The sequence below is a fragment of the Tursiops truncatus genome, chromosome 10, assembly GCF_011762595.2.
Source record: "Tursiops truncatus isolate mTurTru1 chromosome 10, mTurTru1.mat.Y, whole genome shotgun sequence".
Taxonomy (NCBI): Eukaryota; Metazoa; Chordata; class Mammalia; order Artiodactyla; family Delphinidae; genus Tursiops; species Tursiops truncatus.
This window is the reverse complement of record NC_047043.1, coordinates 79,329,643-79,351,383: the sequence shown is the minus strand read 5'-3', so window position 1 is coordinate 79,351,383 and position 21,741 is coordinate 79,329,643. Positions and strand designations below refer to the sequence as shown.

The 21,741-nt window shown below is 51.2% G+C and overlaps 1 protein-coding gene across 4 annotated transcripts in view; it reads left to right on the top strand.

The window, feature by feature from the left end:
- The window catches only part of LRIG1 (leucine rich repeats and immunoglobulin like domains 1), a 120,932-nt gene that overhangs the window by 64,021 nt on the left and 35,170 nt on the right, over positions 1-21,741 (top strand). For 2 of the 4 annotated variants that reach the window (XM_073787524.1, XM_033865258.2), the window contains 3 exons: positions 16,781-16,918; positions 19,180-19,323; positions 20,816-20,959. In XM_073787524.1, coding sequence (XP_073643625.1) covers positions 16,781-16,918; positions 19,180-19,323; positions 20,816-20,959 — 426 coding nt within the window. The other 2 variants (XM_033865260.2, XM_033865259.2) reach the window with 2 other exon arrangements.

Here is a 21,741-nt window from a genome sequence, read left to right as displayed (position 1 = left end):
CCTAGAGGGCCTGGCTCTTTTCAGCCAAGAGAGAGGACTCGCTGTCCCTGATTTATTGAAAATCTGGGCAGCTGTTACAGGAGGGAAAGCAGGTGTCGACACTACCCCGTGGAAGGCAGCGTGGCTCAGGGGCGGTGTGCGGGCCCCGGGGTCCCACTGTCCAGGTTGGAATCCTTACCTGTTGCTTTCTAGCAGCAGCTCTGCAAGCCTCGGTTTGCTTAGATGTGCAACTGTCCTTAAGCTGGCGTGGGTGTGTCAGGAGAAGGGCTCTCCTGGCCTCTGCTCACCTGTGAGTGGCCAACAAGTAGATCAGGGAATAGGCTTTTTCCAAGGTGAAGGTGGAGAGTCACTGCAGATCCCTCTGTGCGTCCAGCCCATCCTGACTACTCCTCTGTAGTCAGGAAGTTCAGAAAACCCAGAGCTAAAGGTAAGCGGCCTTCTTTGCTACAGGATATGTAGGGCCTTTAGTCATGGGGGGGGGTGCAGTGTGGTGTCTCCCACATAAAGTGAGCCTACCTGGACCCCTCTTCTATGAGACCCTAACAGTTGCTTCATAAAGAAGGGGGTCTTGTGGTCACGTAAGTTTAGCAAATGCAGAATCGAGCAGAATGAAAAGGTCCTTTTCTTGGACCTACTTTGGGCGTCTGCCAGGGCTGACAAGGGAGGAATGTATGCGGCTGTTCCAGAGCCTTTTCATGGAACTCCTTCCAAGGCTGGTGTTCCAGGGATGGTGTTTTGAGAACCCCATGTCTGGCAGTGCAGGCCTGACCTTCGTCCACCACCATCTAAGTCTAGACGCCCAGGAGGCCCTCCTGCTTGGCCACATAGTGCTGCGGTTCAGCTGAGTTACAGGGCACAGAACCCAGCAGCCACTCCTGATACGTCACCACTGGTGGCCACGGGTCTTCCAGTCAGCTTTATCAGCTACACCTTTCTCACTGAGTCCAACCCCCCCCCCATTCCTTCCTAATCGGTAGAAAGTAATTAAACGGTTCATGCCTATCCCTAGATTTCAGAAATTTCACAAAGCACAGCAGTATTTGGTGCTCGGCCCTTGGAACTGAGTTGTACCGGGTGGATTTCTGCTGGAGACCCAGTGAGGTAGCAGGTTGGCTGGCTGACTGCACCGTGCATTCCAGCAGCACTGCTGTCTGATTCCACTGTGAATGTCTTGCTACGTTTTTTGTTGTTTTAATTAATCTTTCTATTTTGAGCTCATGGTGGATTCTCGTGCTGTTGTAAAAAAATAACGTAGAAAGATCCTCGTATACCCTTAACCCAGTTTCCCCAGATGACAGCCTCTTGCGAAATTTCATACAACCAGGATACACATCAGTACAGTCAAGGTAGAGAATATTTCCATCCCCACAAGGATCCCTTGTGTTGCCTTCTTACACCCACACCCTTTTCCTTCCTTCCGCCACGCCCTTGGCAATCTCCAGTGTGTTCTCCATATATATAATTTTTCATGTAAGGAATGTTATACATACAGCATCTCACCTTTGCGGACTGGCTTTTTTTCATTCAGTATAATTCCTTGGAGATGCATCTAGGTTGTTGTGTGTATCAGTAGTTCATTCCTTTCTACTGCTGAGTAGTAGCCACGGTATGAAGAGACCACACTTCGTTTAACCGTGCCCTTCTTGAGGGACATCCGGGGTGTTTGCAGGTTTGGGCTAATACGAATAAAGCTGCTGTGAGCATTTTTGTGTGAACGTAAATTTTCGTTTCTCTGGGAGAAATGCCCTGGGGGGTAATTGCTGCATTGTATGGTAGTTGTATGCTTAGATTTTTTAAGGAAGTGCCACAGTTTTCCAGAGTGGCTGTACTGTCTTACACTCCTGCCAGCAGTGCATGAACAGTGTGCTTCTCCGCGTCATGGCCAGCATTTGGTGCTGTCAGTATTTTTTATTTTAGCCATTCGGTAGGTGTGTCTTGCTATTTCTTGGTGGTTTTAATTTGCACTTCCCTAATGGCTAGTGATGTTGAACATACTTTCACGTGCTTATTTGCCATCTGTATATTCTTTTTGGAGTAATATCTGTTCATGTCTTGTGACCATTTTCTAACCGGATTGTTTGGGCTATTTTTGCCGTTGAGTTTCAAGTGTTCTTTGTATATTCTAGATAGTAGTTCTTTGTTGGATATGTGGTCTGAAAATATTTTCTCCCAGTCTGTAGTTTGCCTTTTCATCTTAATAGGATCTTTCCGGGAGCAAATGTTTTTAATTTTGGTGCAAGTCCAATGTGTTGATTTTTCCATTTATGGATTGTGCCCCTAGGGTCAGATCTATCTGGCCCGAAACATAGATTTCTCCGACGTTTTTTTCTAAAAGTCATTAGTTTACGTTTGACATTGAGGTTCATGATGATACATATTTTAATTATTTTATTTATTTGGCTGCGTTGGGTTTTCGTTGCTGCGCGCCGTCTTTCTCTAGTTGCAGCGAGTGGGGGCTTCTCTTGTTGCGGAGCACGGGCTCTAGGCGTGCGGACTCAGTAGTTGTGGCTCACGGGCTTAGTCGCTCCGCGGCATGTGGGATCTTCCCGGACCAGGGCTCGAACCCATGTCCCCCGCATTGGCAGGAGGATTCTCAACCACTGCACCACTAGGGAGGCCCTGCAAAATGACAAAGGTTCGGCGCTGTTTGCAGGTTTTTTCCGACGGCATGGCGTGGCAAGCTGGGCAGGGCGGTGCAGTGGAGGGTCCCCGCAGCTCCAGGAGGTGGCCGCGACGGCCGATACGTATTTTGAAACCTGAAACAGAGGCGAAAATCGAAGCTTGTTGTTTCATGAAAGGAGCAGAGCAAGAGTTGGCTCCTGTAGGAACTCAGAACAGGCAAGACAAGAGGATGGCGTGGTTCCGGGGTGGAGAAGAGTCGGTGCCGCTTTGATGTTGCCGCGGGTCTTATCATCTCAGGGTGGATAAGAAGGACTGCATTAGAGAGCCGACTCCTTAATCCCGCCCATGCACATCCTTAACCCTCCCAGAGTGCAGTCAGGTCGTATGCTGAAGGCTTGGGAAATTGCGTGATAAGAGATACCCTGAATCCTATGATCGGGAGATCAGAAGTCTTCCAGATGGGGCAGGAAGCAGGCCTGGTTTTATTTTAAAGACATGTCAGTGGTATCACTCCCCAGAGGCGGGGAGGATCTTGGCTCGGAGGCTGCAGCCAAGTGCTGAAACAGCTTCCTCCACGCTGGAGCTCCAGAGGTGCCGGGAAGCTGGCAGGCGAGCCGGGGAACATGCTGGCAGTGGCTGGCGGGGCGGGGGGGGGGGGGCAGTTACGGGAGCGCCCCAGCACCCCCAGTCCCGTCTCTGTCCTCGTAGCCACAGGCCGTCTCCAGAAAGGAGCGCAGCCGGGAGCCAGAGGGCACCTGGGCTCGCGTGCTGTTTAGCTGGGTGACCCCAGAGCAGCGTCTTACCCTCTCTTAATCCGGCCGAGCGGTGCCTCTGTAGCGTGGTGTGGAGCAGAGGGTGAGCAGGTTTTCTCTGCTCCCTGAAAAGTGCCCGGTTCAGTCTTGTCATACTTACTGCCGGAGGATAGAAGAGCCACTCTGACGCTGCTATTTAGGGCCTGCGCCCGTCATCTTAAATATAAATAGCGAGAGGTCTGGCTGGGCCCTGCAGCAACTGTGCACTGACACGCGGTGGGCCGAGGGTCCGAGAGGCCCACGTGTGCGTATGGAAGGGCGGGGGGTGGCAGGATGTGCCCTTCCTGCATCTGCAGGCGGGTCCTGCCTCCCTTCGGGTCACAGGATCCGGGGGCGGCCCTGGTGGATGCTGAGAAGAGGTGGGAGACACAGGGTACTGTCCAGAGAAGCCCTCTTCCCCGGGGGTGGTTCTGCCCACTTCGGTTCCACGCAGGAGTGTGGGACGAGGCTTCGTGCCTGGGCTGCAGCCCCAGCTGCGCTGCTTCCTGCTGGTTAAGCTTCCTACAGCTCATCACCCCCGTCTGTAAAATGGGGATGGTAACAGTATCCGCCTCTCGGGTCATCATGGGGGTTAAACGAGCTGAACCGGAGCCTGGTACCTAGTAAGCACGCACTACGAAACGCTCGATTTGTTAGTCCTAGTCCGGCTTGTGTATCTCGCGAGAAGTGTGCGCATCCTCAGTGGCTAAGCGGCACGGGCCCGCTTCCTGGGAGGGTCCGCCGCCCTGTGCAGCCGACGCTAGCGTTGGACCCGTTCCCTGGAGGCTGCAGAGGACCCCAGGGCTCATAGCAGGCCCGGAGCAGGCTGTGTGCCCGAGCATGCAGGGGTTCGGGGGGTTCCAGAGGAGACTCTGGAACTGGCGTCATCCCTGGCTAAGTGAGGGATGCCTGATAAACGAGGGGAGGAGCTCTGAGTGGCGGCCCTGGGGCTCCTCCCTGCTGGTACCCTTTGAAGAAAGGCCCGCTGCTCCTTAGGTGGGCCTCTCAGCTGTGCCCCACCCCAGGGCCCTCTGCTTGGGGGCTGTCAGGCAGGCCAGGTGTTGGTACACTTAAGGATCAGGTCCCAAAGTTAAGTGTCTAAGGTCGAGTTAACAGCTTTGTAAAATATCTATTTAATTTATTTACGTAATTGATAAGCACATTAAAAGAATAGGCAAAAGAGAGGGAGGAAATTCCAGTGTCCTCCTGTTCTGTCCCAGAGCTACGAGTTATAGGGTTACAGTTCTCCCTACCTTTCCTGCCTGTGTGGTTTAGAGAGTGCGCATCAGCTCCGCGTCCCACCTTTTGCTTTGGCAGATGGTGTGGACAGTCTCCTGAGCGCCTGAGTCCTTTGGGCAGCTTGGTGGCCGAGGCTGCACTGCGAGCCCGGCCCTGAGAGGGATGAGGTTAGGTTTCCTTTGCAGATGTTGAGTGGAGCCTCTATGTTGTTTCTATGTGGTGGTTACATTTTTTCAAGTCCTGGGTGGTGAGGTCCGTGAGAAGCGAAACCGCCAGGTCTGTGAGGAGCTAATGACACAGCCTGTCAGTCTTAGATCCCTGGGTGACCCCCTTGCTCCCCCAACCCGCCAGCTGCCAGCCAGCATTTATGGACCCTGGGGAGGGGTGTTTGCTCTGCGCAGCCCAGCAGCTTGATCGTGTCACCCGGCCGGGGGCTTGCCCACCTAACCCTTGTTGGTGGAGAGCCATCAGTTAGAGGAGAAGTACCCATCTCAGCTTCTTCACGTCCTCCAGGAGGGGCTGTGTGAACACCGCTTGGTTGAGCCTGGCCTTAACAGGTGCTCTGACCACCTGGTTCCTGATCGCTGCCATGTCTCCATCTTTCCCACCTTTCTTTGCCGGGAATGGTGGCTCATCCCCTCGAATCTGGGAGAGTCTGTGCCTCTAGCTCTTGGATAGGCTTGCGGCTGTCCTTCCCTGCAGAGCCGCCCTGAAAATTGTAATGAGAAATCGGGCAAGTCAAGTTCAGCCATGGGCTCCCTACTGGTACCAGGGTGTGTGGTTCCACGTGACGTGGCCTGACAGCTGGGCTCCCCACCCCCACCACCCCCCGAGGTGCAGAGGATAGGGTGTTCAGGGAGCAGGTTGCCAGGGCGAGGGGAGAAAAGAAGAAAAAAAGGGCTGGATTGACTCATTTAAGGGAAGATAAAGCCGAGAGTGGCCATGTCAGCTTTGACCAGGAGAGAGAAACTCTCCGGGCTTTTCTGACCCGGGATGCCCCTCTGTGGATGGGAGTGCAGATGGAGTGGCTCGCTGTTCCTAACTTAACATCTCCTGGCCCGACTTGGTGCCGCTCTGGCCTGCCCACATGCAGGGCAGGTTACCTCCCCCTGGTCACGGAGCTGAGTGCCCAGCCAGCCCTTAGAAGTCCCTGCCAGTGTGAAATGGCACGGCCCTTCTCCCTGGGGAGCGCAGTCCAGACGTGGCTTAAAGGGCTTCCTTGAGTCAGCGTGTCGGGTTGGAGCTCCCCTGGTTGAATTTCTCCTCCTCCTTTTCCACCGTGGCTGAGGCAGGAGTGGGGAAGCATGTGTGTGGCTATGGGGACCTGGGTTAGGGCCGATCTGCCCTCGCTGCTGCCAGGGATGGGGTGACGGGGGGACTGGTGGCCGTTGCGTGGTGAGTAGAGCCACCACTTCTGCCAGCCCCGGCTGATCAACGAATGTCCGTGTTCGGGGTAACATTGAACTTGGGAGTTGCACGATCAGCCTGAAAGTCCATTGTGTTTGACATGTTCTTCTAAGGCCGTCTGTCAGCTTCCCTGCCTAAAAAAGTGAATTCTACATTACACCTCTCATTTTTCTCTTTAAAAGCTTTGTTTAATTGAATGGTTGATTTTGCCTTTTTTTTTTCCTGAATAACATTCCTTTGTTCAGGAATGTGGTGGCAAATACAGGAGACTGAACTGAAGTTGTAATTCATTTGTTTATTCAACAGATTTTTTTTTTTAATTTTTACTTTATATTGGAGCATAGCTGATTCACAATGTTGTGTTAGTTTCAGGTCACAGCAAAGTGATTCAGTTATGCATACACATGTATCTATTCTCTTTCAAATTCTTTTCCCATTTAAGTTATTACAGAATATTGAGCAGAGTTCCTTGTGCTATACAGTAGGTCCTTGTTGGTTATCTATTTTAAATATAGTGGTGTGTACACGTCAATCCCAGACTGCCAGTCTGTCCCTTCCCCCCGATAACCTCTTAAGTTCCTTCTCTAAATCTGTGAGTCTTATTGAATGTCTTTTATGTTATACTCATGGCTCTATACTCATGGTGCTAAGGATATATAGCAGTAAAGAAGACCAACTAAACTTACATTCTAATGATGTAATGATCTTGGGACTACTTAACACCTTAGGAGGTTTTGTTGTGTTCTGTTTACAATTAATAGACTTTTAGAGCAGTTTCAGATTTACGGGAAAATGGAGCAGAAAGTACAGAGACTTCCCTTATACCCTGCGACGTGCCCCTCTGGTTTCCACTGCTGTTAACATCTTGCATTAGTCTGGTGCTTTGTTACAATCGATAGGTCAGTACTGAGACATTCTCATTAACCAAACCTATAGTTTTCCAGGGTTCACTGTGTTGTACATTCTTTGAGCTTCTGCAGATGTTCCGTGATGCTTATTCACCATTACAGTATCACACGGAATAGTTTCATGGCCCTAAAAAACTCCCATGTGCATCACCAATTCATTCCTTTCTCCTCCCAGACCCCTGCTGACCACCGATCTTTCTGCTGTCCCCACAGTTTTGCCTTTTGCAGAAGGTCGTGTGTTCGGAGTCATGCAGTAGGTGCCTTTTCTGATGAGCTGCTTTTGTTCCACAGTGTGCATTTCCTCAGGAGGGCTCGTCTTCGTCTTGTGCTTGTAGTTGGGGTTGGATCCTGATGATTTGCAGCCCTTCGTGGCTCGGGTCGCTCTTAACTTCACAGAATCATAGTGGCTGACTCTTGACTGTGCTTAAGTTTCTTCATTCCAGATCTCGGACTTCCAGCTCGAGGTGTAGAAGCCCGCGGGTGGGAGAACCAAACGGGATGTGGTGCATCAAGGCGCCTTGGGGACCCCGGGTCCTCTTCATATGGAGTTCATCAAAACGGTCCGTTGAAGACCCCAAGGGGAAAGTGACCCCGAAGGAAGTGAACGGGTCGGGAGGTCGGTTGACACAGCCCAGTCCTGCCTTCGGAGGGTCTGACCCCGCCTGGCGGAGGCTGTTTATCCCGCCACTGGGCCACTCTTGTTTTTTGTCCGATCTCCACCTGAATAAACAGATCCGGAACGTCATCTGCAGCCAGGCTGAGAATCGGGCCAAAATTCCCCAGGGAACTGGTGATTCACCAGCAGCGGGTGTGGGGAGAGGGAGTGAGCAAGAGACAGAAGGAGACCTGCTTATTCGGAGTCTCATTTCCTGTCCAGCAAATAACCCAGGCTGGGCCGTCCTTATGAGGCACTGGTTTCTTAAGGCAAATTGTCGATTTATGCAATAGAACAGATGGTTTTGGTTTTCATTTTTAAGAAGACGAATGCAAAGCAGCCCTAGTGAGAGGGTGATGCTTTCAACTGTCATTGTGAGAAGAGAAACTTTTCTTCGAGTTGGCCTAGGAAAGCTCTCCTGGATTCATGAGTTGTTTTTAAAATCTCCTTATCTTTATTTTCAAGATGCTTATGGGCATTGGTCCCAATAACGGGCACATTCACAGTTTTCTTACCAATTTTGGACTTAGAATTATTTTTTTTATTTTTATTTTTTTGCTGTACACGGGCCTCTCACTGTTGGGGCCTCTCCCATTGCGGAGCACAGGCTCCGGACGCGCAGGCTCAGCGGCCATGGCTCACGGGCCCAGCCGCTCCGCGGCATATGGGATCTTCCCGGACCGGGGCACGAACCCATGTCTCCTGCATTAGCAGGCGGACTCTCAACCACTGCACCACCAGGGAAGCCCCTGGACTTAGCATTATTAATTCTCTTTTTTTCTCTTGTTTGGTGCTTCTCAGGCCCCCCACTGATAATACAATTACTCTGTTTGACACCTGGACAAGATTAGATTGAGCTTTTTCATGCTCCGTGGTTCCAGGCTGTATTCCTAATGCTGTTTGTGGGGGAATGGTACAGGAAGGAGGGACACACGGGGGCGGTGGCATCAGAGAATGTGGTTGAATGAGGCAGCGTGAGATATGGCCTGTGGATCAGATGACTTTCCAGATGCATTTCAACCCTGAAGGATTTGGTTAAAAGGAATCTACCGGTGTCTGCCGAGGCTGCACATACGTGGGCCCCATGACTGTGTACCAGCGCCACCCTAGACATCGATTCCTGCCCGAAATGCAGGCAAATGTGCACGAAAAGATATGCGCAAAAGGCATGTCCCTGTGCATGGCTGTGGTTTTTGCAATAACCCAAACTGGAAATGACTCAGTGTCCAGCAGTAGAATGAAAAGTAAATTGCCCTATGTTCCCTCGAGAGAAATAATACACAGTGATGAAAAAGACTTAAGTCCTGCTAATGCAACCACATGGATGAGTCTCATGTGTGGAGTGAAAGTAGCCAGATACAGAAGAGTATATATGGAACGATTCCAGGGAGAAAAAGCACAGCAACGGGCAAAATTAATCATAGGTGGTAGAAGTTAAGGTTCCACTGGGGAAGAACAGATGACAAGGAAAGTGACAGGAGGGAGCCTGCTGGGATGTAGAAAATGTTCTGTATCTGTCATGTGGTTACACGGGTGCAGACATTTTGTAAAAATGCATTGAGCTCTACATTTATCATTGGTGCCCTTCTCAGTATGCCTGTGATATTTCAGTAAAAACATTTGCAAACAAACAGAACGACTGTCCCCCTGCCCCGACCGCATGGTCTGTTGGATACTGCTGTGTTTTGCAACAAAAGAGAAATCAATGTCTTCTTGTGTGTCCTTGAAATGATTAATGTTTTTTAGCGCTTGCAATAATACAGTCGAACCCCCTTAGGTAAACATCAGGGCTACTCGGGTTATTAAATCATTAATACCGTGTACGGCCTTCATCCTGATCATTTTGATCACCTGCTACGTGGGCCAGTGGGGTTAGGTGCGGTGGTGCAGGGCCGTAGGAAGAATTCCAGAGCAGCACAGTGATGGGCCAGGTGCAACATGCTCTGAGGTGCTCAGAGGCTGCAGGGTGTGGAGTTTGATTAACCACGTCTGCCAGGGTCACTGTGGGGAATGGCGGGAGGGGGAGGGATGGGAGTGGCGGCAGGTGTATTACATTTTTACCCCCATTTCTGGGCTAGACTGTGTGAAACTATTTCTTAGCCAGAGGTTCCGATGAGGCAAGAGCTGTAAGTGGAGTTTTGCTGATTATTAAAAGTTTGATGTTGAGGTAACGTGATGGAAAGTTTGCTGTATCTAGTAAGAGTCAACACTGCAGGAGTTGACCGCGTGCACTGCTGTGAGTCACCCTACTTGTCTGGGAGAGCTGGGGGCACGCCTGCTTAGATATTAGGACTGGTGTGATGGCCGGCTTCGGTGTGTTTCTTTCTGTGTCATTGGAAGAACTAAAAAGAGCGAGGATACACAGTGTGAATGTCTGTTCTCTGTAAGATCACTCTGTTTGCCAGCCTGCCTCCACTGGCCCCAGTCAGGAACCTGGATCATCTTCTGAGGAGCGTGAGAATGATGTAAACCTAGGTTCCGTTTCACTTCCTGAAGGGGTAGGAGAGACGTCATTGGGAAAGATGGTGATGACTGATGTCTGACCTGGGTTTTGGAGGGAGCACGGGAGGGTTCTCTCTGCTGCAGAGAGGTGTTTAGCCCCATTTTGCAGGTGGTTAAACCAGATTCAAAAAGAGTGATTTACACACGGTTGGAAAGCTGCATCAGAGCGAGAATTAGAATCTGGGTCCCTGCCTCCCAGAAATCCAGACCGGTTGCTCTGTGGTGTAGACCAGGGGCCAGATCTGCCTCACAGCTTGCTCTGGTCAAGCAAGTTTTCTTGGGGTACAGCCACACTCGGCTCACATAGTGTCTGCGGCTACTTGTACACCCCACCTTCAGGGTTGAGTTGGCATGACAGAGGCCGAATGACCCACAGAGCCTAAAATATTTAAAATCTGGCCCACTATAGACTCCATGGCTGACCCCTGGTGTAGACAGTAGGTGCCTAATTTCAGCAACCAGCTGTAATCCACTTGACCCACCTTGACTCCTTTGATCCCCTCGCCCTTTCTTCCTGGCTGTTATCTGTGACACGAGATCTTTTCCACCACTGACGGCACTACCTTCTAAACCCCAGTGTACAGAACCACAGTGGAACAATCACTTATGATGAAAAGCTTTCAGTGTTGGCTTCAAATGCCGCCGGGTGTTTCACTGTCTAATTTAACATCGACTCTGAAAATGTAGCCCAGTGGAGAGAGCTTATCTTTCCCGCTGCCTGCCTTTGAAGCCGGATTTTATTTGTGAAGCCTTTAACAGGTGTTGGTTTAATAGACTTCTGCCGTATTACAGTTTCCGCACCCCAGAGGACAGCCTGAGGGTTACACCAACCCAGGGTGGAGGCACAGGCTGCGCGATCTGGCCGCCACCCCTCCCCCCAGTCCCTGTCACCGCAGAGTTGTTCTGCTTCTGTTTGGTGGCAGAGAAAGGGCTGGGCTGCTCCCTGGATGAGACCGGTTAGAGAAGTACTCCTCTGACACTGCCCTCTCCCCTGCCCTCTCCTCACTCTTGTTTTCTAGCCCTAAGGGCCTCCCTTTGCAGCTTGTCCTGGACTGTTCTCTTCTCTCCACCCGGAGCTTCCACCACTGTGAGCCGGAGCTTTCGTCCGCCGTATTTGCTCAGCGTGGCCCTCCGCCGCTCTCTGCAGACTTGTCGCTCACACAGGGCTCTGGGAGGCTGGTACAAACGCCAGCTTGGCTGGGGCCAATGACACAGACCAGTGTGAGCTGACCCGGGAAGAGCCAGCCGCCAGTCACATGTAGCCAAGCTCTGCTGAAGGCTTATGGATTGAATCTGGGGCAGTGCACCTCAAATTCCGCCTGGAGAGCCTCTCGGATGGGCTGGGGGGTCCCGCTCCCCTGGGCTTGCACGCTGGCTCCTCTTCGTGTCCCCGTTGTGTGACCGTGGCTGAAGCCCAGCAGAGCTCTGAGCCCCAGTGTCTTCAGCTGTAAAGATGAGAATAGTACCTTCCTCCTGAGATTGCTGTGTCTTTTCACGGAGCCTTCACCCAGGGCCTGCTACCTAGAGGTGTGTTCGGTAATTGGTCGGCTGTTGTTAAAAAGAACTTGGACAAGGATTCAGAGGTTATAAAGATGAACGGGGGCCTTGAAAACTGGACAGTTAGTTAACGTTACAGGAGTGACATAACCGCTCGTGTTGCACGTGGCATTAAAACATGGAGAGTTTTATGAAAGTGGGACACCTCTCGAGGAGGAGGGAGGCTTTCCTGAATACTGAGTCTTTGAACCTTGATGGACAGGTGTCCGGAGGGGATGTCCCTGGTGGGGTAGGGTTTGGTGGGCTGGGGTCAGGGGCGTGGGCCCGAGTCCCACGTGCTACAGGAGTGAGGAGGAGGATGTAATCCAGCTGGTTGGGGACCCACCAGATCTCTAGGCCCCCTGAATCCTGCAGAAGCTTCAATCTGGGATTTAATTTGAAGCACAGCTCTCCAAATAGCCCAGTCTCTCAGTGGTGGGGTTTTTGACACTCTCCAGCTGGAGCAGCCTCGTTTCATGCATGAAGCTAAGAGTGAGAGCTCTGAGTCAGCCCTTTGTTCCCAAGAAGGGGTCAGGCCTGCCTGTTTGCACTGAAGTGTCGGGCAGGACTAGGAACCATTCATTCCTTCTTTTTCCAGAGCACCCGCTGCAAACTAGGTCCCGAGCATTGCTCTGAGGGTACAGATATGGCTAATAAAAAGCAGAACTCATTTTATTGAGTACCTGCTTCATGTCAGGTCACATCAGCCCACAGGGCCTGGGAACTTCACACCACCTTTATAGCGGTTCACACCTGTAAGTGGTATAATGGGGATTTGAACTCAGGCAGGGCCATGTTCTTCAATGCCATGTCATGTTCCAGCCCATGAAGAACTCATGGCCTTGGGTGGAATTGCCAGGGTCCACAGAGACGTCTAACAAGGTGTGATTCTTGCTCTAGTGAGAGAAGGGAGATAGAGCTGTGTGGTCAGCTTTCCTGAATAGGAGGAATTCAGGAAGAGTTTGATCAGGGTGCTGGGCTAGAGTCTAGAGCAGAGGGACCAGACCTGGGGAGAGAAGATGATGTGCATTCTTTGAGCTCCAAGAAGCTCTGAAGCCGCTGTGGGCTGGGTCATTTGTCTCTGAGCAGTGCTGCCATGGGGCAGTTGGCAAACTCTTTCCTTCATGTTTCCTGATTAAACTCATCTGCTTGCCTGGGTTTTCTTCTACTTCAATGTAGATGAGTCCCAAATCTGTGTCTAAGCCTTTCTGAATTCAACCTGTATTCTTTGTGATTCCTTTAACAGTTATTTCTTGAGGACCTACTGTGTGCCTCACCCTATTCCAGTGGTTGGAGGCCCAGCAGTGGTCAAAACAAACAAACATCTCTGCCTTCATGGAGCCACATCCTGGTGGGAGAGAAGATGTTAAGGTAGAAATAAGCAAAATACTGGATGTATTAGATGATAATTAAAAAATACTGAGATATAAAGCAGGCAAGAGAGTGGAAAGTGTGAGAGTGGTGGGGGGGGAGGGAGGAGGGAGAAATGGTGGTGGGGGGGGAGACTGTGGCCAGGGACCCCTCACTGAGAAGGTGACATGTGAAAAAAGATGGGAAGGAAGTAAGGGCATGGGACCTGTGGATCTGTGGGGGAAGAGCATTCATTCCAAGCAATGGGAAAGGCAAGTGCAAAGGTCGTGAGTCAGGCGTCTGCCTGCCGTGTCTGAGGGCCAGTGTGGGGGGCAGAGTACAAGGCGGAAGAGTAGGAAGTGAGCAGCAAGGCAAGTGCGCGGCAGACCACAGGGGCCTCGGAGGCTATCGTAAGGACTTCTCCTGAGTGAGACAGGAAAGCCGTCATCTGAGTTTTAGGCAAACAAGTCCTGTGAGCTGGCTGATTTTTGCTTTGTTTTGTTTTTAAATTGTAGTAAAGCACACATTACATGAAATTTACCGTCTTACTCATTTTTTAAGTATACAGTTCAGTAGTGTTAAGTACACTCGTGTTGTGTAATCAATGTCCAGAGCTTTCTCCATCTTGGAAAATGAAAACTCCAAAATTATTAAACAGCTCCCCGCTCCCCCTCCCCCCAGCCCCTGGCAACCGCCGCTCTACGTTCTGTCTCAATGAATTTGACTACTCTAGGTACTCATGGAAGTGGAGTCATAGGGTTTTTCATTTTAATGCAGTGTCCTCAAGATTCATCCGTGTTAATAGCGTGTGTCAGAACTTCCTTCCTAAGGCTGAATGATAGTGCTTTGTATGTGTACACCTGTCATGTTTGTCCGTCCGTCCATCCATCCATCCATCCATCCATCCATCCATCCATCCATCCATTGGGTTGCTTCACCTTTTGGCTACTGTGAATAATGCTGCTATAAACATGGGTGTACAAATAACTCTTCGAGATCTGCTTTCATTTCTTTTGGATGAACACCCAGAAGTAGATTGCTGGGTCACACGCTGATAATTCTGTGCCTAATTTTTCGAAGAACTACCGCACCATTTTCTTCAGCAGCTGCGCCAGGATTCCAGTTTCTCCACATCCTCCGCCCCGCATACCATTCCGGAGTTTTTTTTTGTAATAGTAGCCATGCTGTGGGCGCGAGGTGCTATCTCGTTGCATTTCCCTAACACTTAGTGAAGTTGAGCGTCTTTTCACGTGCTCATTCGCCATTTATCTTCTTTGAAGAAATGTCTATTCAAGCCCTTTGCACGTTTTTTGATGGAGTCGTTTGGGTTTTTCGTGTTGTTGCTGTTGAGTTGTAGTTCCTGTGTCTTCTAGATATTCACTCCTCATCAGATAGGTGATTTGCAGATGTTTTCTCCCATTCTGTGAGATGTCCTGACAGCATCTCTACGTCTGCTGGCTTGAGAATAGCCCATAAGGGCAAGGCTGGAAGGTCTAGCCAGTCGCCTGGTTACCTTAGCACTTCTGAACGAGAAAATTTAGGATCACCGTTCTCTGCACCCCCATCTGTCGTCTCCAGGTCCTGTGGACCCCTCTTCTTCTTCTCTTGTGTCTGTCTCTCTGTTGCCACCACCTCTCACCTGGTCCCCTGGGACATGGATGCCCTACTCCTCAGGGCATCTGCGAGGGCTTGCCTGATGTGGTCCCCCTGCCTCTGCCCGGCCCGTCTCCTGCCAGCACGCACATCCCACCCTCTGGAGCTGGCCCCGGCAGCCTCTTCCGGCAGAATCCTCCCCAGCTCCGCCCTCCCTCCCGGCAGGTCTCATCCGTCCTCGCTCCCACGCTCCGTTGTTTCTCATCTCCATGGCTGCCTCTTCTGCTCAACAGGGACCTCTTTCCAGTGTATGAAAGAGACCCGTCTTCATCACAGCATCCTTCCTCCAGCCTGGGCCTGGCACAGAGCAGGGGCCCAGAACATGTTTGATTCAGTGCATAAATACACAGACGAGAAAAAAGAAGGAAGGTGTAAGATGAAAGAGCTAGAGGAGAGGACGGGGTGGAGGGGCAGTGGGAGAAGTGGGCGGGGGCTTGCAGCTGTCCCGTGGTCCCTTGGACTGTGTATGGTCCCTCTTTGTGTGACTTGGGGCCAGCGGCGCCCCTTCCCTTCTTTCCTCAGACCTTCTTTTCCCAGCTCCCTGGTACTGCATTCAGAGTTCCTGGATGAGGCTCAGCTCTACTCCCTTTATTTCTTGTTCTTTTTTCCCATACTTTACATAATAAAGGTCTTCTTTTCTATTCTTTTTTTCTTTTTCTCTTGGAGTCAGAAAACTGAAGAGACTATCTTTATTAAGAAGTTAATAAAGAACTCAAAGGAAGTAGGTTGGGGGTGGGGCACATGGAGGGAAAAGGAGCCTCTCATTCTGTTGTGGCTTTGCTGTGTGTAAAGGAGCTGTACCCTTGTAAATGGATTTTTGGGTTCAGGGCCTGGGAGAGAGGGGAAGAAAACAAAGGCGTCGGCGAGAAGCCCCAGAGCTTCTGGGAAAGAGGGCCTTGTTTATGCCTGTTGGAAACGATTTGGTCAAGTGTTTGTTTAAGAGAGATGCCACTTGGTTAGCGACGCCTGGCTCACTTGTATCGTGTTCAAGAATGCTTTGATTGGCTGGAGACCCCGATACTGTTTACTCAGAAACTGGCCTGAGTGAAAGGCTGGAGCCCAGAGGCCCAGCGCTACCACTCCACAGATTCTGAAATATCTGAGTATTGGGATCGGGGCCGCGGTGGTTTGAATCTGCCAGGCAGACCGAAACCCACATGGGGGCCACCTGCTCCCTCCAGCCTTGGTTAGCGTCTGTCGAATTTCTCCTGATTAATAAATACTGGTTGGCGGGTTAGACTGCAGGATTTTTTAGAAAGAGGGTTAAAGGACAAGTAAGTCTCGGAGGGAGATAAACACTGAACACTTATGTGAACATCTGCCAGACACAGCAGTGTGGTTCAGGTGGGATCCTCCATATCCTTGAAGTAAAGGGTGTGGCCCCATCTTCCAGATGAGGAAACTGAGGAACAGAGCTATCAAGAGTGTGGAGTTGGAGGTGCAGGGGATTCGATTCCAGTTGGACCCAGCACTGAGTTCCTGTGTCCCTTATTAGATTGTCAGGATTTTGCAATCTTTTTTTCATCCCTTGTGCCTGTCGCCCCGCCTGGTACATGGCAGGTGTTGGTAAAATGTGAGGTATGTGATGATGCGTTCAGTTGGATTAATCTGAACTCTGGGCTCTGGTGCCTGCATTCTTGTAAGTGATGGGGTTGGACTAGGTTCTGAAGATTCTAGATGCGAGCCACATCAGAAGCTGGCTGGTTGCACTGGGCACATCCTTTGTGGGAAGGTGTACCAGTAAGATCTGAGTGCTGTTCATGCCAGGCGGCTCTCCACACGTCCGAAATATCACTCCTGTGTTCCTGTCCTTGGGGAGAGTAGCCTGGCTTAGAACTTGGGCAGACAAACTTGTCACAGACAAAGAATTTGACATTCTGTCTAGCTCCCAGTCTGCGGGTAAGAACTTGATGGAAAGAGGGATGGGAGATGTCGTTTAAGTGTGCCACAGCTAAGACCCGACGCGGCCAAATAATAATAAAAAGGGAGTGTCATAGCGTTTGTAATTTTCTGAAATTGCAAAGCAGCTAGGGAAAAAAATGTCTGGAAGAAGTGTTAAGGAAAATAGTTTCTTTGCAAAATGACATGCTGGACTCACCTTCCTTTGTGTGTCTTAGGCAACACAATAGGATCCGCAGCGTGGAAGGGAGTCAGCTGAAGGCTTACGTTTCCTTGGAAGTGCTGGATCTAAGCTCCAACAACATCACAGAGATCCGGAGCACCTGCTTCCCGCACGGGCTGCCCATAAAGGAGCTGTAAGTGCCTTGGGTCTGCCGGCAGCCCCCAGGTCTGGACGCAGGTGGACGTTCCCTCCTCTCCTCCAGCGTGGCCCGGCTGAGTCAGTGGGACGGGCACACACCTCCCTTGTCTTCCCGCAGCAGGGCAGGGGGCAGGAGACCCAGGTCCGTAGTCCTCTGTTAGCCCATTCATAGAGCATCTCCAAGTCCAGCAGCGTTATTCTGGCTGTAGACGTGGCTGAGGAAGCCTGAGGCGGGGAGATGTTCAGTAGCCTAACAGACTGACCATTTAAGAGCAGACTCTAGGCCTGAAATACGTGGCTGTGTTGACCACAAAGCCTGTTTCCTTTCTCCTTCACTGGGCTGCCTCCCACGAAAGCTTAGAACAAAGGTCTGGGGGTAGTTAGATGAGTGACATGGGAGCGAAACCTCTCTGCAGAGGCTCAGCCAGCCAGTGCTCATGCATCCTCTGAGTTCTCTTGAGCTTCTCCGTCGGTCTGTTTCTCTTCTGCCTATCCTACTGCCCCATCTCACACCCCACCAGTTGGCAGACAGAAGAAAAACAGTCAAAGCCTGTTTAACCCACCGCTTATTGGTAGGAAAATGTTGCTTTGGGGAAGAAACTGAAAACTCAGGCTAAAAGGCACGTTCAGGGGACAGGTGAGTCCCCATCCCCTGCATTATTAGTGAGCGCTTTGGAGGATTGTTCGTGAGGCTGGCTTTAGGGGTCGTTGTGACCCGTGTGCTCAGAGGCCAAGGCCAGGCACACAGATTTGTTGAGATCCCCGAGGAGAGGAGCGGTTTCTTTCTTAGGCTGCATCAAAACACCAGAGTTGGAAAAAGAAGGCCTTGGCTAATCCTTCGGCCGATGTGGCAGTGCTCAGCCCTCAGTGAGGGCTTTTGAAAGGTGTCCGGCTGCCACCTGGCACTGACTTGTTTGGGACAGAGAAACCACCACTGCTAAACTGCATTGCAGTGACCTTCTCTCTCTCTGCCTGAAAGCAGGGGATGTTGTACTTTGGCACATGCTGGCCGGTATATCTTCATCGCACAGACTCTTCTTCTTTCATCTGGAGTGTTAAGAACAAACAGTCCAGCTCCGTTCGCACAGAATCCTCATGTGCCCTGTCCTGGGCCGCTGCCTGATGGAGACGAAGAATGCCTTCTTCCATTCCGTTCTCCAATGTCGAAAATGCTCTCTGGTCTTTTTTCTCTTTTGCTTAAGCCACAAAAAGCACCATTGGTCTAGGGAAGGTAGAAGGAAAAGTGTTGGGGATAACTTCTCATAGGAAAGACCAAATCGTTACCCGCTTTTCTCTCCTTTTTTCCCCCTTCCTTGATGTAATTTACATACAACAGAATGCACAGACCTCAGCTGCCCAGTGCGTTGCGTTTTGAGGGGAGGTGCCCCTTGCACATGTAATCCTGTAGGTGGACATCCCATGCAACTATTGCTTGTTTTTTAAAGGGATTCCATGCAGACCCCTTAAAACAATTTTTTTTCATTGAGATACAGTTGATTTTATAGTATTATATAAGTTTCAGGTGTACAGCCTAGTGATTCAGAATTTTTATAGATTATAGTCCATTTATAGTTGTTATAAACTATTGGGTATATTCTGTGATGTACAATATATCCTTGCAGCTTATTTATTTTATACCTAGTAGTTTGTACCTCTTAATCCCCCTCTCCCCTCCCCTCTCCCCACTGGTAACCACTCATGCAGATCTCTAACTAGAATGTTTCTCTGACACATTTAAAATTATTTAAATGAATTGGTTTTTGTGCATTTACATGTCATACAATGAGACCCACTTCAAAATTAAAGGCTGTTTCTCCAAATTATGACATCCACTCTGACCTTGCTTCGCAGTGGACTTTCTGCTGCCTAAGGTTCTTCTCACCGACCTTGAACCCTAACTCTTGGGTAGTGGGTGCGAGGGACTCCTGCAGCGGCCCAGCTGGGGTGTGAGGATGGCTGGGGTGGAGGTAACTGACTTCCCTCCCACCCTCCTGGGGTAAACCCCTCCGGCCACGAGCAGAGCGAGCTCTGGGCTCAAACAGGGCTTCTGTCGAGCCTGACAAGGATGATCCTGACACCTGAGTCTGGGAGTAGAGGTGAGCTTTGCAGCCTCGGGGACGACAGATGTCTCGTTGGAAACCCATCCTTCTGGGTGTGTTTCAGCTCATTTTCCTAACTCAGGCAGGTCTGGTGTCGGTAACAGAATGAGGAAGGCCTCCTACTGACCACCGCATTTTCTCTCATGAATCATTCCAGCAACCTGGCAAGCAACCGGATCGGCACCCTGGAGTCGGGAGCGTTTGACGGTCTGTCACGGTCGCTGCTAACGCTTCGGCTGAGCAAAAACAGGATCACCCAGCTTCCTGTGAAAGCATTCAAGTTACCCCGGCTGACACAACTGTGAGTATGGAGACCTGCACTTTAATTCAGCTTAGCCACACTTCACGGAGGCCAGATTTCCCCCAGGACCTCGATCCAAATGCACCCCCTTCCCCGCTGCCCCTCGGTCAGGCTGTGCATCCACTACCGTGGACGCAGAGCCTAATAAACGCAGATGAGAAGCTGGGTCTGGTGCCTGCGGGCCGCCCCAGGTTGCCCAGGAAGGATCCACCGAGGACGTACATGCCTGTCCTCATCGGCACTTTCCGAAACGCAGTGCGGAATCCTGCTGCCTAGCTGATCCTGGCTGATGCTTAGACTGTGGGCGTGGGGTTCCTTGTTTATCTCCGAGGTTGTTGTGTTTCTTGAAGGCACCCGGATAATCTGTACTGTGGACATTACAGAGTCCGGCACTGCTCGGGCAGTTTGAGAGGAAGTCAGTCTAGCCAGCGGTAGGAAGCAGGAGATGGGTCACCACCTTCATCTCCTTAATCTCAGAAGGTAGTTAATGGATGGTTTTTTTTAAATGAAAGGGTGTCATGGTTTACTTTTTCGACCAGCACGGCTGAGTGCCCTCCTAGAATGGCCCAGGGTTTGGAGTCAAGAGAACCTCTATTTACCAGAACCTGATGGACTGTTTGTCCCCTGGTTGTTTTGTTGGCCGGTGTCCTTTTTTTGTATCAGAATAGTGCCACCTCGGGAAAACAAGCTGATAATCGATGTTTGGTTTAAGCGGAACAACACAAGTGTTCACGGCCAGCTTTGGCGGCAAGACGGGGTGTGCCCCGCCCTGCTCCCTCCCGCCGCCCCGACACACCTGAGCGGCGGGCCCGGCCATGCCCTCTCCAGTGCTGGAGAAGCTCTCTGGATGCTCAGGGCCGTATGTGGGTCATGAGACGTTGCAGAAGTAGTTGGGGAAATGCAAGGGCTTTCTGGCCAGGCTGTGTGCTCCCTTCCTTGAGTGTTACCGATGGAGCCAGTTCACCCAGATTCCTGAGATCTTTTGGCTCCGTGAGGCTTCAGCGCACGGGGGTTGGAAGCCCGTGTGTACGCTTCGCAGTGCGCCCAGATGCCCGCCCCTGAGGGCAGTCACTTCTCTCCATCAGTAGAGACCTGAGTAGTGCCTCGGTGGGAAATGTCGTTGCCGTTTGATACCCGTTGGTTAGATTTTTCCTGGGTTGAGGCATCTGGTCTGGGTCTCTGCTGCTGAGTTACGAGGCAGCTCACCTAAGACGTTCACCTCCTGAGTCATACCCCCTCCTCACTGCAGAGTCATGGGTGCTTGGGGCAGAAATGGGAGCACTCGCTCATTCGGGGGTGCGGTGGGCTTCTGGGAGCTCTGGGCCCCCCTTTCACCAGTTAGCAATGGCCCGTCAGCGTCTGCATGCACGTGGGCGTGCACGTCTGTGGTACGTCTCGGCTTCCCGGGATTGTCTCTGGGGACCGCGTGGCGATGGTTGTAGGCGGGGCCGTGGGTGGGGGATGCTCTGAACCGCTGGCTTCGTCTCTTTAGGGACCTCAATCGGAATCGGATTCGGCTCATCGAGGGCCTGACGTTCCAAGGGCTCGACAGTTTGGAGGTGCTGAGGCTCCAGCGAAACAACATCAGCAGGCTGACGGACGGCGCCTTCTGGGGTTTGGCCAGGATGCAGGCGCTGTGAGTGCGGGCCCGCGCTGGGGGTTCTTGCAGGCGCTGAGGGACCACTTAGGACCTCGGCCGGACCCAGCCCCTGCCCTTTGGGACTTCAGCTGGGCGCCACCCAGTGTCTTTGGGGACTTCGCCAAACCTCAGGGTGTTTTTCTTGCAGGTTAAGAAAATCTCTTGGGGGGAGTTTCATTGGATTCAGTGAAGCGAGTTGGTTCGGGAGGTTGGAAGAGGGGCTGTTTTGCTGGGGCTGCTTCCCCTCCCCGTTTCCCCTCCCCTTGTTAACCCAGCACAAGTGCACGTGCCCGACGCAGTGAGGCCAAACAATACCAAAACGTCGGAGTTTGGAGCAGAGAAAGGTTTATTGCGGGGCCGTGCAAGGAGACGGATGGCTCGTGCCCCCAAAACCCCGAACTCCCCAGAGGGTTTCAGCAAAGCATTTTTAAAGGCCAGGTGAGGCAGGGGCGTGGCTGGTTGTTGCAGACTTCTTGGTGTAGGAATCCTTTGTCCTTGCAGCTTAGGGTGTAGGTCAGGTCCCGATGTTCCTGTAAACCTCCAACAATACAAATGTTAGTCTCTGTTCTGCAACTTTTTATCTCTATGTGAATACAAAAGTGTTAACACCTTTAAAGGTCAGAGCCTTGAAAATGGGCTACCCTGTATATTTCACGCTACAGGCAAGATTCTTAACTGGAAGCAAAAGCAATAGAAGGCGAAGGTTAAAGTAAAAGGCATCTGACATGGAGTCAGATTTGTTCTTCCCTATTAGACCCCCACCCTGCCGCCTTGGAGGA